Source organism: Lagenorhynchus albirostris, chromosome 9 (assembly GCF_949774975.1).
Source record: "Lagenorhynchus albirostris chromosome 9, mLagAlb1.1, whole genome shotgun sequence".
NCBI classification, from domain to species: Eukaryota; Metazoa; Chordata; class Mammalia; order Artiodactyla; family Delphinidae; genus Lagenorhynchus; species Lagenorhynchus albirostris.
The window spans coordinates 63,568,622-63,586,243 of record NC_083103.1 but is presented as its reverse complement, the minus strand read 5'-3'; the positions used below and the strand labels follow the sequence as shown (position 1 = coordinate 63,586,243).

General features: G+C 34.7%; 1 protein-coding gene across 1 annotated transcript in view; it reads right to left on the bottom strand.

Annotated features, from left to right (window-relative positions):
- The window catches only part of TMEM135 (transmembrane protein 135), a 240,191-nt gene that overhangs the window by 183,336 nt on the left and 39,233 nt on the right, over positions 1-17,622 (bottom strand). Inside the window, exons 3-4 of the mRNA XM_060160190.1 lie at positions 12,714-12,806; positions 910-943 (exon numbers count right to left, since the gene is read on the bottom strand). Coding sequence (XP_060016173.1) covers positions 910-943; positions 12,714-12,806 — 127 coding nt within the window. The remainder of the gene's footprint in view (positions 1-909; positions 944-12,713; positions 12,807-17,622) is intronic.

Below are 17,622 nucleotides of genomic sequence, written 5' to 3'. Positions count from 1 at the left end.
TCAAACATTATTTCTATTGTGACTTTTCCACTAGACAGCAAACTCCGTAAGCACAAGGACTGTCTTTATCTTGCCTTCCAGCATATAGCACAGTAACTGACACATGATAAGAACAGAGCAAAAATTAAACATTTTGAAACTGAAATAAGTTGCTGAATACAACCCTGAACTACATTCCCTTGTTACAAAATTCAAAAACCTACCCTTAGGTAAACACATAATTAATTCATCTTTCCATAGTTGAATTTTTCAATGTCACCTACCAATTCCATTAAACAACTTTAAAAGGTTTTAATACAAATATGCTTTTAAAATATGAACTTGACAATGAAAAGCATATAACCTTGATTATATATTTACAGTAAATATCAGACTAGACAACATTAATTTCAATTCTGAAAACATAGAAATTTAGAAGCCTAGCTAATTATAGTATTAAATATATTCAGTATTTAGATAGAATGAATGCTATTCTGATTCCAAGAAAACTGTGCATCATAAAAGCTCATCCTTAAATCTTTTTTGCCACAAGAAGTTAGCAATAGAAGCAGAGTATGAAATGAAGTTAAAGATATATAGCGAGACATATACAGATATAGATATATACCCTATCAAAGATGAAGATCTAATCTTTAAGGAAAAAAGAGTCATGAAGGACACAGGGCCGTGAATCATCTTCCTCCTGAAGTAAGTGCAATTCAGTCATATATGACAGGAATAAACCAGAGAGCATCAAAGCTATTTTAAACATTTAAGTCTATCCTTTAAAACAGAGACAGAAAATATTCTCAAATTTAAGTAGGTTTTCTTTCTTTTTTTTTTTAAGGGAACTTGATTCAAAAAAACAAACAAAAAAAGGTTAAAAAGTACATGGAAAAACCTTGAAAGCAAAAAAAAAGAATTACTCACCAAGTTGGCCATATAAATTGTGAGCAGCCCTCTCCTGCAAATAATTTTAAGAAGAGACAGCGTGAGACTAACCATCAATTTGACTTAATAATCACTTTATCATTTTTTTAGAAATCTACCAAAACAATTACCAGAAGTTGTGGAAAAGGGATAGATTATGCTGATCTAAGTTTTCAGTACCCTAATAGTTGGCTGTATATAGATTCTACAAGTCATTCTAATCTGCAGTCATTAAACATTCTGTTTAATGCTCGTTAATTAAAATTCTTTAAAATTACTATTGCGTAGTAATTGTTAACTAGACTTACTGTGATAATCATTTTGCAATATACATCAATATCTAATTATTATATTGTTCACCTGAAACTAATATAATGTTACATGTCAATTACATCTCAATTTTTAAAACTACTAATACCTTATTATTTTTTACTAGGAAGAGAGGTACAATTTGCTATTATTCTATGTTTATGCTAGAGAATTCTAAATTTAAGGAAGAATCCTAACAAATTCATCTTGCCAAAAATGTCAAGGCCATTATCAATTTTAACTAAATGCATATTTATTTTTTAACAAACAGATCTTCTATTTGTTTCACACACAATGCAACTGTTCATTAGATGCCATTACAAATCATACAAATCACCTTGTTTTAATTTCATTGTTAAGTGAAAAGTCAGGCAGTAAGTTAATTCTCTAATGCCAAAGGACAAACAAAAGCTCTATAAACACTCACTTTACAGAAAAACTGCATATTTACTAAATACATATTTACTCTTACTTAATGAGAATTCATCTAGAAACTCAAAGATAAGGACAATTTCATGCCCTTAATCACTTTATTTAACTTATCTGCACATGAGACCATAAATGAACCATATCCTATCCTCTAAGAAAGAGGTCTTTAACGTTTTAAGAGTTCAAGGGCAGCGTTCAAATAATAAACTCTGAAAATTATAAAAACTTACTTGAGTTTCAATTATGAACATTTTTTTAGAACTCAAAGAAACTACTACTTTATATTTAAAAGAAGCAAAAATATCAAATCACTTTCACTTAAATATCATGCCAGGTCTTGATATTAACATCATCAATCAAATCTTGATGTCAGATCCAGTCATACAAAGTCTTGACTGCTCATCATTTAACTTGGCTTAATAGGATTTTTAAGTTACTAAAGCCACATGGAGGCAGTACGATATAAGTGAACAATGCTGAAGTGAAGTTCTGAAATCAGGGTTCCAGTTAACTTTAATTCTCTGGTACCCTGTAATTTTGTCATAAAAATAAGGGAACAAAACTAGTTATCTAACTTACATTTTCAAACATAAAAACTACTTAAAGAAAAAAACTTACATTTATCAGCAATATATAAAACATATCATTGGGCCACCCTGGTTGAAAGGAGGAGGCGGTCTAGGCATACCCACTGGGCCACAACCCCCAGCAATGTCCCTCTTCAGCAGGTCCTAATGCACCTCAGCAGAACAAGACAAGTCTACTGACCTTCTAAAAAAGTGTTTCAGAATCAGTGATAAGATGATCTGTAAGGTCCCTTTCAGCTCTTCTTTTCTATGATTGTACATACGAATTGAAATTGTTCTCACTAAACCTTACCAAGCTTATTAGTTCCTACCAAATTCTAAATCAAAGATGTTCTAATAGTACTTATTTTAAATAAATTATATCAAGAAAAGTTAGGGTAACATCATCATCCAAGAGTCACACATACACAGAAAAGTTCAATCCTTCTCAAGTGATACCTATTCTTACCAACAGCTGGTTACGTACGAAGAAAAAAATAATATTCTTCATTACAAAAACCAAAATAAAAATATTTCTGTAATTTCAGTGTTAGTCCCTGAAAATACTTTTCATTATGAAGTGAACTAATAATGTATAATGCTATCTTTAAAAACATTTGTTCCACTAATCTCATTCTGCCTCTAATATTAACAGTAATCCAGCTCCAGAATCATCACTAGCTTCCATCTATAACTGTTTACCTTTACTGAGCAAAGATTATCTTGTTAACCTTTACATTTTCACAGACCTGCAATAATAGTACCTGGCATCTATAGACACTAAGCAAATGGTAGAATCACTAAGCAAGGTGTTTCTAGGAACCCAGTTTTATAAAAAGGAACACATTATAAACATGTATTATAGAAATATAATCACAAAAGATAGCCACCAGACAGAGCGAGGGCCAATTAATGATACTAATTTATTAGCAAGCAAAGACGTGATCTGTTTGTCATACATTTGTATAAAATTTAATAATTTACAAGGTATAATTAATATTTTGAAATCAGATTTTATCCTCTCACTAGTTCTATGAAGTGTAACACAGATACTACTGCCCTCACTATTGAAAACCAAGAATCAAAGAAGTGGTTTCCTTAAAAATACAAAAGCAGCAAAAAGCAAGTTCGTCTGGCTCCAGTTTCACATTCTTTCCAATGCACTGTTTCTACAGCAGAAAATCTTTACATTACTAAGTTACCTTTCTTTTTTTTTTTAATTTATTTATTTTTAGCTACACTGGGTGTTTGTTGCTGCACGCGGGCTTTTCTCTAGTTGAGGCGAGCGGGGGCTACTCTTCGTTTTGGTGCACGGGCTTCTCATTGCAGTGGCTTCTCTTGTTGCGAAGCACGGGCTCTAGGCGCGTGGGCTTCCGTAGTTGTGGCACATGGGCTCAGTAGTTGTGGCTTGCGGGCTCTAGAGCACAGGCTCAGTAGTTGTGGTGCACGGGCTTAGTTGCTCCGCGGCATGTGGGATCTTCCCCGACCAGGGGTCGAACCCGTGTGCCCTGCATTGGCAGGCGGATTCTTAACCACTGCGCCACCAGGGAAGTCCTAAGTTACCTTTCAATTCTAAAATTCACTGACTTGTTTAATATGCTGTCCTAGCAGGCTTCTGTGTGATGAGGATGAACAAAGCCTTGACACATTCTTACTACTGGGAAAAACTGAGGATGCATCATTATTAGATTATGTTCTATTCTGGTCTCAAGTTTCAATTTATCCTTCCCAAACAATGAGGAAGATCACCTACTTCCCAGCTTTATCTGAATTCCAACCCAAAGCTAATAGCCTCAAGAATGAGAGGGCAATGCCTGTGATGGGCATGATATGTTGGATTACATAGCCAGACTCTTTTTGGTGCCTTTACCTGGTACGTCTTTAACCTCCATTCCAATGTCAACTTGGTAGGTTAGAATATGAGAACAGTGATTTATTTTAACACTTCTCCGGAGATGTTCAGTATCATAGGAAATAGATAAGCTAATTAAATACCAATTTTATTTAACACTTGACTGTATCTAGCCTAGGTCTGAAGACAAACAAGTCACTCCCTTCCTAGTGCATAAATTCTCTCTGGAAACCAAGTTATATATTACAAAACACTGCTTACAACAGTGATGGGGAAGGGGGAGGTGCCAATTAGAACAAAAGGTGACCTAGAGGAAGGGCTGGGGCAAGGAGGACAATAACTTTTTAAACTTCACAGGAGACTGATACACAAATACTCCCATTCTGCTGAGAATCACTAGATTAGAAGACTGGTGAAGCTCAGTGAATAAGCAGTCTAAAGTTAGTCGAGTATTTCTTTAAACTACAGATAAGCTTCTTTTTTTTCTTTTCTTTTTTTTTGATGGGGAAAGGGGGTGAATCTTTTAAACTTGCATGAAAAATGTAAGTGGGTGTGCACATCAAAGGGTACTATCTAAAAAAGTATTAAGAACCACTGCTGTAAGAACTAACTCTTTGTAATCAGAGTATCACTACTCCTGCGGGAAAATATTAAAATAATTAAATTTTCTTAACATCTCAGTAGATTAAAAGGTATCCTCACATTCTACTGAAATTCCAAGGATTATCTTCTAATGACATTATTCTGTCTCATCAGATGAACAATAATGCTTTTTTTCTGGACACTTTAGTGTAAATATTCTTTAGCTAACTTTCTCAAACTTCTGAATGATACTGTATATAACACATTTCATAACTAAGGTCACTACAGAATACAGAAAGAATGGTGTAACCTCTAAATTCTAAATATTTATATCTTCTATGTATATATATAAAATATGTGTGTTCTGTGTTCTATGGATAAGGAGAAATTAGAGATTAAAGAAAAACAAAGTGATTGTTCTTAAACATTGTAATGGTTACCAAGAGATGCTATTTAATCATTTCAGAAAGTCTTTCAAAATATAATAGATTTCATCTGTCAGAATGTTTTAGAAGAGTATAAAATACTTCTTTAAGGTATAAGAATGGATAAGGTAAACTTGCAGTCTAGAGCAAGAGTCTATAATCACATTCTATTATATATAGTGGATAATACAGAGTAAGCTTTTCAGAAGACTGCAAGGTAATTTAATTTTCTTCCTGTGAACATGACACTGAAACTTGAAGATCCCAAGAATTTATAGGCCAGTTTATAAGTATTCTTTTATTCACATATTATATAGTTGATTCATTTTGGTCATATCTGCTTGGGAGTTTCATAACTACAATAGTGTAATTTAACAACTCAAGCCACGAATATGCTTAGAATAAATATGCAATTTTTGATACTTTAATCCACGTCCATGTTTGAGCACCCTGCAGTTTCAACTTACCTAAACTAATACTAAATATCAAAGCAAATCCATCAGAAACAAAATCCATCAGAACAACTTCTTTCTGAACCACAAACAAAGCACTTCCTAGAAAAAGAAAGAGAAGACTAGTTCTTAACAGCCCACCTAGGGATAAACTAGATGTTACCAATGCTTCCTGCTGAGTTACTACCATCACAGTTCTTTGTGGCACAAATTTTTTAAGCAACCCTGGAAACAACTTCAAAGCTTTCACAGAACCCCACAGTGATGCGATTAAGATTTAAGTAAGCTGCCCTCTTACAAGGTGTTAGGAACTAGCTGGCAAAGCATGCTTAATTCTGTAGAGGGAAGGAGACTGGGAAAGATGGATGGATGGATGGATGGATGGAGGAATGGATGAATAAATGGATGGATGAGTTGGAAAGTTGGGAGGAAATAAGTTTAAACCAATGTAGATGAAGACATGAATATAGATAGATCTTCACTTATACATCTATATATATATCCATCATACATATGTGTGTATATATAACCATGTTGTATGCTTGTATCTCATTAAATGCTTTTTGAAAAACTGATTATACAAAATGTATAACTTCAGTAAAGATTTTATTAAATACAGCTTTAGAGATTTAAAAATTAGGATTACCACTATTTGCTAATTTGGAAAAAACTGCTTCCACATTCTGTTTCTTCTACTCTTTCTAATATATTACTGATATTTATTTTTAAAAGGATGAACTGACAACTGATCAATTGATAAAAGATCAATTGAAATCTGATTCCTTAAATGTTGCTGTTTCCCAGCTTATAACCTCAGACCTCTTCTTATTCTGAGCTTTGAGACTCTGATCTTCTCCCATAGCTTCAATGATAACCTACAAGAAGGAAACTTCCAATTTTAGTTACATAACTACTGTGCTTCTCCTGAATCTAGACTCATATTTCAAGCTGCCTACTGGCTATCTCCATCATTGACTTTCTTTGTGAATTAAAGGCATGATTACAAATTCCTTTTCCTTAAAGTAAAAACTATAATATTAATATGCTTCATTTGGGGCTAGATGTAATAATTTTGAAATACACATAACTTCAACCTTTGTAAATTACTTACAGTCTATTCAGGGATCTTGATGTTTAATGAAATCAATAAAAATTTGTTTTAAGTAAAAAATACTTTTTCAAAGCAAGTAAGACCACTGAGTTAACTTTTGTGCAATTCCAGATAAACATAGACCATACGTTCTTAAAATAAGACACACTATAAAGCAACTTGTAAAGAAAAACAAAAAGATTTGCTTTTCTATCTTTTAAGGTTAAGGCCAAAAAAACCACTTTTAAACCTGCTTTTTAAACAGTAAGTCACCAGCTTCTGAACAATACTATAAAATTAAATTTTAAAGTTTTTAATTAGACTCCCAAACCAGTATTTGTGGCTGATGTACATATACATACACAATTCTAAAAAAAACCCAAGGGCTTCCCTGATGGTGCAGTGGTTGAGGGTCCGCCTGCCGATGCAGGGGACACGGGTTCGTGCCCCGGTCCAGGAGGATCCCACATGCCGCGGAGCGGCTGGTCCCGTGAGCCATGGCCGCTGAGCCTGCGCGTCCGGAGCCTCTGCTCCACAGTGGGAGAGGCCACAATGGTGAGAGGCTCGCGTACCGCAAAAATAAATAAATAAAATTAAATTAAATTAAATTTAAAAACACCCAAGAACTCAAAAGCTATTTCCAGGTATTAACTGCATCACCTAATAAACAACAGAATCAATACATATCACCAAAAGTTCGACTACTAAACAATCACATCAAGATAAGGATCAATTTTTCTTCAGCAACCATGGGATAATACTTATAAAGAAGCCAAACTTAAAATTCTGATCAGGTCTTCAAAACAGTAAATCCACTCCAGTTAATATTTAGAACAGGCCATAATCTAGAACCAATTTTCTATGAATACCTACCGTCTATGAATAAAACACCAGTGCAATAGCTCACTTCAAAAAATAAAATCAGAAAACTTAAAAAAAAAAATAGTGTACTACCAAATGTAAACGGAGAACAGGAAATAAGCTAGTAACCAAAATCCAAGTTATCACCTCACTTCTAGGAAACCTCTTTATGCCTTAAGAAGTTACAGCTTTTAATATCAATAACACAATTTTATTTTAGAATTATTATGGTATTTAAACAAATGTTGGTCTTCAAAGAAAAATTTGACTTTTTTGAAACTAAAATTGTAAAGATAAGACCTAGACTAATACAGCAACAGAAAAAAATTCAGAAATCAACAAAACACACATATATATGAAAAATTGGTATATGACAAGGAGCATTCCAAATCAGTGGAGAAAGAAGGGACTATTGAACTCCTGGTGCCAGAGTAACTGACTATTGGCTAGCAAAAACAGAAAGAAAGAAGGGGGGCAGGAGGGTGGGGGGGAGAAGAGAGAAAAAGAAAAAAGAAAGGAAAGGGGAAAAAAATCCTATAATAGATAACCTCTAAGATGGACCTAAACATATTTCTACATTTTGGGAGGTGATAATATTAACACTAAGAAGCTATAAAGTTAAAAATATATAATGTAGACTGTAGAGCAAGCACACACACGAAAGAAAAATATTTCATAAAGAAATACATAGAAATGTTATTCTAAAATAACAAAATCATTCTTCCAGTTTCCAGTTTCCATGTAGGGAGCTTGGAAGTGATCACTTAGTCCTAACACCAAGGAGAAAGCTCAACAAACTGAAAAGTTAACATCCACAAGAAAAGTAAGGTCACACTGCAAAATGCTGCCCGCAAAACTGGAGAGACTGCAGGCAGATACAGAGAATTACAACTTAAGAGCACAGACTCACAAGCTGAAACCTCGGAGGGAATGAGAGCCAGGAGAGGAAAGCCTGCACTGTAATTGATAAAGAGCAGGAGGCTCAGTGTGGAAGTTAAGAATTACACAGGTATCAGTCTTAAGGGGGCCCCACACTTTTTTGAGTTTTACCTCCAGGAGCTTGACTAGGTTCTCACAGTAAATAGCAGAGAAAAATCCCCTTGCACTTCCAAGTAGAGGGAGGGGAAAAGGAACCATTTTGAAATAAGCCAGAGCACTGGTTGCCCTCAGGGCAAACTAGTTAAGCAGAGCCTAACCTGCTGGGGTATTATGAGAGCCTTACTCACCTGGGGAAGGAAAACACCCAACTCCACGTGGCTCTAGAATTCCACATGGAGGAAGGGGAAAAACCCAACTCCAGCACACTCTAACCATCCTGCCCCACCAAGGGGGAGGGGGAAAATTGAGAAACACTTGTTAAGTTCACAGTCCACAGGCATAGGCTCATTGGAAGGAAACCGAGTCAAAGGACTATAGAACACTTCCCTTCCCCACACAACTCACCACTACATTACAAAAGGCCTATTTACAGCAATTCCGTTTACCTGGTACATCATGTCCGGCTAACAAGAAAAAATTACAAGACATACCAAGAGGCAAAAGACACAAATTGGGGCTTCCCTGGTGGCGCAGTGGTTGAGAGTCCACCTGCCAATGCGGGGGACACAGGTTCGTGCCCCGGTCCGGGAAGACCCCACATGCCGCAGCACAGCTAGGCCCATGAGCCATGGCCACTGAGCCTGCGTGTCCGGAGCCTGTGCTCCGCAATGGGAGAGGCCACAACAGTGAGAGGCCCGCGTACCGCAAAAAAAAAAAAAAAAAAAAAAAGAATTACATCCGACTTCTCCTCAGAAACCATGCAAACAGGAGAGTGGAGTGAAATACTGAAAGCACTGAGAGAAAAAAAACACCAACCTAGAATTCTGCACCCTGTAAAATTATCCTTCAAAAGTGAAGGACAAATAAAGATTTTACTAGACAAACAAAATTGAATCTGTTGCCAGTAGACCTGCTCTGCAAGAAACGTTAAATGTTCTCTAGAGAGAAGAAAAGTATGAGTCAGAAACTCATGTACATAAAGGAAGGTAGAGCATCAAATAAGATATGAGTGAAGGTAAATTTTTTAATTTTATTTTTCTTATTTTTAATTGTTCAAACAGATAACAATTATTCAAAATAATAGCAACAATGTATTTGATTATGTATGTATATATCGAGCGTGTGGTGTGTGTGTATGTGTGTGTGTGGTAATTATGCTTATAAGTGAAGTGAATGACAACAATGATACAAAGGACAGGAGGAAGGAATTTGGGCTATTTTGTTATTATAAGATACTCTCATTACCTATGAAGGGGTACAGTATTATTTGAAAGTGGATTTGGATTAGTTGTAAAGATGCACTGTAAAAACTAAGGCAACCACTAAAAAAAGTAAAAAAAAAAAAAGTATAACTGATATGTTAAGAAAAAAGAGAAAATGGAACCACATATAACATTCAGTTAAAACCACAAAAGGCAGAATAAGAGTGGAAGACAAAAATAAGAACAAAGGCAACAAAGAGAAAACAGTAATGAATATGGTAGAAATTAATCCAATTATATCAATAATCACTTTGAATGTCAATGGTCTAAATACAATAATTAATAGACTGTCAGAGTTGATCTCAAAACATAACCCAACTATATGTCATCTACAAGAAACCCACTTTAAACATATAGACACATAGAGATTAAAATAAGTAAGCATATGAAAAAATGCTCCACAAAATACATATATCATCGAGGAAATACAAACTAAAACAACAGTCAGATACCACCACACATGTATTAAAATGGCCAAAATTCAGAACACTGATAACACTAAATGCTGGTGAAGATGTAGAGCAACAGGAATTCTCATTCATTGCTAGTGGGGTTACAAAATGACCCAGACACTTCGGAAGACAGTTGGCAGTTTCTTACAAAATTAAATATACTCTTACCAGATGATCATACCCAATCATACCCCTTAGTAATTATCTAAAGGAGGTGAAAATTTATGCCTACACAAAAACCCACAAATGGAGGTTTATAGCAGCTTTATCCATAATTACAAAAACTTGGAAGCAACCAAGATGTCTGTCAGTAGGTCAATGGATAAATAAACTGTGGTACATCCAGACCATGGAATATTATTCAGGTCTAAAAAGAAACAACCTATCAAGCCATGAAAAGACATGGAAGAAGCTTAAATGCATATTACTAAGTAAAAGAGGCCAATCTGAAAAGCCAACATACTGTATGACTCCAACTATATGACATTCTAGAAAAGATAAAACTATGGAGGGCTTCCCTGGTGGCGCAGTGGTTGAGAGTCCACCTGCCGATGCAGGGGACGCGGGTTCATGCCCCGGTCCGGGAAGATCCCACATGCCGCGGAGCAGCTAGGCCCGTGAGCCATGGCCGCTGAGCCTGCGCGTCCGGAGCCTATGCTCCGCAATGGGAGAGGCCACAACAGTGAGAGGCCCGCGTACCACAAAAAAAAAAAAAAAAAGCATTTTAGGACAATATGGACAAGATGGTAATCAGGAATGACTGCTAATTTTCTTATGTGTGATAATAGTGTTGTAATTATGTAGGAAAGTACCCTTATTTTAGAATATGCATTCTAAAGTATTTAGGAGTAAAATGTCATGACGTCTACAATGTACTTCTATATGGTTCGTACACACACACAATACCACACATACATAGACATATAATCACATACAAATAAAGTAAAAATGGTAAAATGTTAACAACTGTTGACTCTAGGTGATCGTTACACAGGTGTTCATTTCAACATTTTCTGCTGAAAAGTAGGCAAATAACTTCAAAAATGCCACCTTATTAAAGTGCTAAAAAATAAATTGAAGCAAACTTCATTTAAAGCATCTTTAAAGTTTCATATATGAGTACATACTTTGAAATCACATTTCCAAAACCAATATTTAGATTTTTAAATTGATCAGAAAGTTACAATCACCAGAACAAGGCTCTCATTACTTATGGGCAAAAAACCAATAAAAATACTTAACACACTTACCATGTGTCAGGCACTCTTCTAAGCACACTTACATAAGTAACTCACTTAATTCTCTGAATAACCATGTGAGTAGATTATCACTGCCTCCATTTTTCAGGTAAGGAATAAGCCATAGACGTCACACAATAAGTGGCGGAGCCAGTCTCCCAAGCCAGATTTTATAGCTCCAGAATCCACACTTTTAACAACTATTTTGTACTGTCCTCTCAGGTGGGGAACCTATGTTTCTAGCAATACTGACTTGATTTTCCTGGGGTTATAACATCCTTTGATTTTAGTAATTTTAATAATCTAAAAGTATCATCAAACAGAGAATCACAAAAATTTAGATACTATTACATTTACAAAAATGCATTAAAATGGCTTCAGGTGGTTTAAGTAAATATTTAGTCACCTAACAACATCTATCTATAGTCTTACTAGGGGATCGATGATTATAACAAACATCTTCATAAACTGAAAGATGATCCCATCTTGATTAATATACCTGACCGTATCTTTATTCTCCGGGATAAAGATGGAATCAAAGCAGTTCTCAACAATAAAAATAATTATTCCTGAAATGGCAAATATTCTTTTATGCAAAATGTTTAACTTCAACAGTTTACCTGACTGAAAAACTTAAATAACAGTTTGTAGCATTTTGTAGAAATCTTATTATTCCACGTGGAACATTTTCAAGTTGATAAAAATGAAAATTTTTTTAAATGAGAAGATATCCAAAAAAAATAATTGATTTAATAGAGGTTAATGAGCCCGAAGCAAATTACAGATTTAAATGATAAAAGAAAACTGTTTATTTTCTTATGTGTGATAATGGTATTACAGTTATGGAAAAGATCTTTAATTAGAATTTATGCAAGCCATGTTTTAGTTTGACACATCAGAGAACCCTTCAATTTTTTAGTAAACAAAGACTAATGGGCATTTTTACTATATAATGTCAATCTTTATTTTTTATAGGCTTAAAAACCTAAATAATATAAGTATAAAGTTAAATTGTCCATCAAATATTGGGTTGGCCAAAAAGTTCGTTCAGTTTTAAGTAAAAATAAAAGACACAGTTTTCATTTTCACCAAGAACTGTATTGAACAACATATTCCCTAACCAAACAAACTTTTTGGCCAGCCCAATATTTGCAAGACTGAAAAATATGTGTAGAAATATTTCTCCTCCAGTTGTGATGGTGGACAGTAAATCAGTTGTATTAAATATGTAGGTATGTAAAAGTTTACCTGCTTTTTCTCTCAATTAGAATGGCCACATAAGAAGCTGGCAAAGCGGCACCAAAGCCAGGACTCCATGAGTAGAATTTTCCAAGTATTTTCCTGAAATTGAAATTTGGAATGATTATATGAAATTTCTAGTTGGTCATTTCAGTTATTACACATAGAAGTTCCCCTTCTCAGTTCACCCTCTATCTAAATGTCCCACAGCACCTCAAATTCAGCATGTCCAAAACCAAACTCATTATCTTAGTCCCTTATCTCCATGAACCTGTTCTTTCTCCTCTCTTTTCCTAGGTTAATGATATCACTAACCACTTATCCACCTACGTGTGACACTTTGAGACATCCTTGGCTTCACCTTCTTCCATGTCCCATACATGAAATCATCCCCTTAAATACTTCCATGTACAATTTATCTCTCAAATTCCTCTCCAACCTACTGCCCTTGCCTCATTTATGTCCCTCACCATCTCTTCTTCAGGCTACTACAATAGCAAACTAATAGGTATCTCTCCTTCCAATAATTTAACCTGTTATATTCATTCAGACAGTCCCTGGATCCAACATTGTTCACTCTGCAAACCTTCTATGTTCCCAATTTCCTATCTACCAAACGGGAATAAATGTATTACCTATGTCATAGAGTTGTTATGATGGCTACATGAGATATTTCCCAGCACCATCCATGACACATAGGAAGTACTCAGAAAATGTTAGCTATTATTACTATTGTTATCACTACTACTATTCTTTCATTATGGCTCTTTTTTTATGGAAGTATAGCTGATTTACAATGTGTTAGTTTCAGGTATATAGCAAAGAGATTCAGTTATATATATATTTTTTTCTTTTCAGATTCTTTTCCCTTATAGGCTATTACAAAATATTGAGTATAGTTCACTGTGCTGCACAGTAGGTCCTTGTTTGTTATCCATTTTATATATAGTAGTGTGTGTATGTTAATCCAAACTCCTAATTTACCCCCCGCCCTTCCCCTTTGGTAACCATAAATTTGTTTTCTATGTCTGTGGGTCTATTTCTGTTTTGTATATAGGTTCATTTGTATCATTTTTTTTCAACTATTACTATTTTTTAACACATGATAGATATTCAAAAAATGTCTCTCCTTCTTTCCTTCTACAACCCTGGGTAAGTTTTTTCTTACATCGCTTACTAAAGTATTTTACATTTTTTACTTATATGTGTATATAAAATTTTTCATTTACTAGAATATATCCCTTGGGAGAACGAATCTGCTTAGTATCTCACAAATTATAAACGCCATTGGGTTGGGTTTTTAAAGAGAAAAAAAAAGAAATCTGGAGATATTAGGAAGACTCTTTTTCCTTTCAAAGACAATTTGTTCCTAAGAAAGGGAGAAACAAAAAATTATAAGAAATTATCTGAATAAAGTTGGTCAACTGCTAAATGATGTATTACAGGAAAAAACATATGCTATGTACATACAGATAAGGATAAAATATCAGATGAAATTTTCTTTCTAGCTGAAGCTTAGCTTTAAAAGAATTAGAAAACCTACATATAACATGGGTATTTCTGCAATGGACATCAGAAACTTTCTGCCTAAGAAAACTGGAGGTGATTCTCCCTCCAACATAAAATACACAAAGGACTTAACAAGTTACTGAATATAAACAAAAAAGGAAAATAAATGAGTGAGTCAGTTATAGGAGGAACACAGATGTTACCTTATTATAAGTATTTTATGTCTCCAAAACTTAACCAAAAGCTTCATAGAACATAAATATGCTGCAAGACCAATTTATTATTATTGCAATTTTTAAAACCTAATTATCGTATAACTCTATTTTTAGAATTTTAACAAGTATTAGAAACTTTCCAGAGACTACGTGGTAAAGAGTTTCTTACACAGATTTTTCAGGTCAATTTAAAGGCATGACTTATTCAAGAGTATAAACTTTATAAATTACTAAAAGTTTATAAATATTAATGTTCTTAAGGCAAAAATCTATAGAAGACATTTGGAAATTATATTTCTTTTTTTTTAAAGGATAAAATTATTATTCAATTTATTATTCCCTATATACAAAAAACTAGTTTGGTAAAACATTAAAAGCTTTCACTTTTAGACTGAGAATGATTCACAGCTCCCCATAATTCCAACTTCTAGTTAACACTGTACTGGAGATCTTAGCAAGTACAATAATGCAAGAAAAATAAATACAAGGTATAAGAACTCAGAAAGGAAGAAATATTGTTCTTATTATGAGCAATTTTTTTTCATTATTAGTAATCAGTTTAATACACATCGGTGAATACATGTCAATCCCAATCTCCCAATTCATCACACCACCACCCCCACTACCCCTGACGCTTTCCCCCTTTGCTGTCCATACGTTTGTTCTCTACATCTGTGTCTCAATTTCTGCCCTGCAAACCGGTTCATCTTTACCATTTTTCTAGGTTCCACACATATGCGTTAATATACGTTATTTGTTTTTCTCTTTCTGACTTACTTCACTCTGTATGACAGTCTCTAGATCCATCCATGTCTCAACAAATGACCCAATTTCGTTCCTTTTTATGGCTGAGTAATATTCCATTGTATATATGTACCACATTTCCTTATCCATTCGTCTATCGATGGGCATTTAGGTTGCTTCCGTGACCTGCCTATTGTAAATAGTGCTGCAATGAACATTGGTGTGCATGTGTCTTTTGGAATTATGGTTTGCTCTGAGTATATGCCCAGTAGTGGGATTGCTGGGTCATATGGTAATTCTATTTTTAGTTTTTTAAGGAACCTCCATACTGTTCTCCATGGTGGCTGTATCAATTTACATTCCCACCAACAGTGCAAGAGGGCCCCCTTTTCTCCACACCCTCTCCAGCATTGGTTGTTTGTAGATTTTCTGATGATGCCCATTCGAACTGGGATGAGGTGATACCTCATTGTAGTTTTGATTTGCATTTCTCCAATAATTAGTGATGTTGAGCAGCTTTTCATGTGCTTCTTGGCCATCTGTATGTCTATTTTGGAGAAATGTCTACTTAGATCTTCTGCCTATTTTTGGATTGGGTTGATTTTTTTTAATATTGAGCTGCATGAGCTGTTTATATGTTTTGGAGATTAATCCTTTCTCCGTTGATTCGTTTGCAAGTATTTTCTCCCATTCTGAGGGTTGTCTTTTTGTCTTGTTTATGGTTTCCTTTGCTGGGCAACAGCTTTGAAGTTTCATTAGGTCCCATTTGTTTATTTTTGTTTTTATTTCCATGACTCTAGGAGGCTGATCAAAAAAGATCTTGCTGTGATTTACATCAAAGAGTGTTCTTCCTATGTTTTCCTCTAAGACTTTTACAGTGTCTGGTCTTACATTTAGGTCTCGAATCCATTTTGAGTTTATTTTGGTGTATGGTGTTAGGGAGTGTTCTAATTTCATTCTTTTACATGTAGCTGTCCAGTTTTCCCAACACCACTTTTTGAAGAGACTGTCTTTTCTCCATTGTATATCCTTGCCTCCTTTGTCATAGATTAGTTGACCATAGGTGCATGTGTTTATCTCTGGGCTTTCTATCTTGTACCATTGATCTACATTTCTGTTTTTCTGCCAGTACCATATTGTCTTGATTACTGCAGCTTTGTAGTATAGTCTGAAGTCAGGGAGTCTGATTCCTCCAGCTCCATTTTTGTCCATCAAGACTGCTTTGGCTATTCAGGGTCTTTGGTGTCTCCATACAAAATTTTCTTTTTCCCCATACAAATTTTAAGATTTTTTGTTCTAATTCTGTAAAAAAAAATGCCATTGGTAATTTGATACGGATTGCACTGAATCTGTAGATTGCTTTGGGTAGTATAGTCATTTTCACAATATTGATTCTTAAATCCAAGAACATGGTATATCTCTCAATCTGTTGGTATCATCTTTAATTTCTTTCATCAGTGTCTTATAGTTTTCTGCAAACAAGCCTTTGTCTATTTTGTCTCCCTAGGTAGGTTTCTTCCTAGGTATTTTACTCTTTTTGTTGCAATGGTAAATGGGAGTGTTCCCTTAATTTCTCTTTCAGATTTTTCATCATTAGTGTATAGGAATGCAAGAGATTTCTGTGCATTAATTTTGTATCCTGCAATTTTACCAAATTCATTGATTAGCTCTCGTAGTTTTCTGGTGGCACATTTAGGATTCTCTGTGTATAGTATCATGTCATCTGCAAGCAGTGACAGTTTTACTTCTTCTTTTCCAATTTGTATTCCTTGTATTTCTTTTTCTTCTCTGATTGCTGTGGCTAGGACTTCCAAAACTATGTTAAATAATAGTGGTGAGAGTGGACACCCTTGTCTTACTCCTGATCTTAGAGGAAATGCTTTAGTTTTTCACCATTGAGAATGGTGTTTGCCGTGGGTTTGTCATATATGGCCTTTATTATGTTGAGGTACGTTCCCTCTATGCCCACTTTCTGGAGAGTTTTTATCATAAATGGGTATTGAATTTTGTCAAAAGCTATTTCTGCATCTATTGAGATGATCATATGGTTTTTATTCTTCAATTTGTTAATATGGTGTGTCACATTGATTGATTTGCGTATATTGAAGAATCCTTGCATCCCTGGGATAAATCCCACTTGATCATGGTGTATGATCCTTTTAATGTGTTGTTGGATTCTGTTTGCTAGTATTTTGTTGAGGATATTTGCATCTATATTCATCAGTGATATTGGGCTGTAATTTTCATTTTGGTAATATCTTTGTCTGGTTTTGGTATCAGGGTGATGGTGACCTCACAGAATGAGTTTGGGAGTGTTCCTTCCTCTGCAATTTTTTGGAAGAGTTTGAGAAGGATGGGTGTTAGCTCTTCTCTAAATGTTTGATAGAATTCACCTGTGAAGCCATCTGGTCCTGGACTTTTGTTTTTTGGAAGATTTTTAATCACAGTTT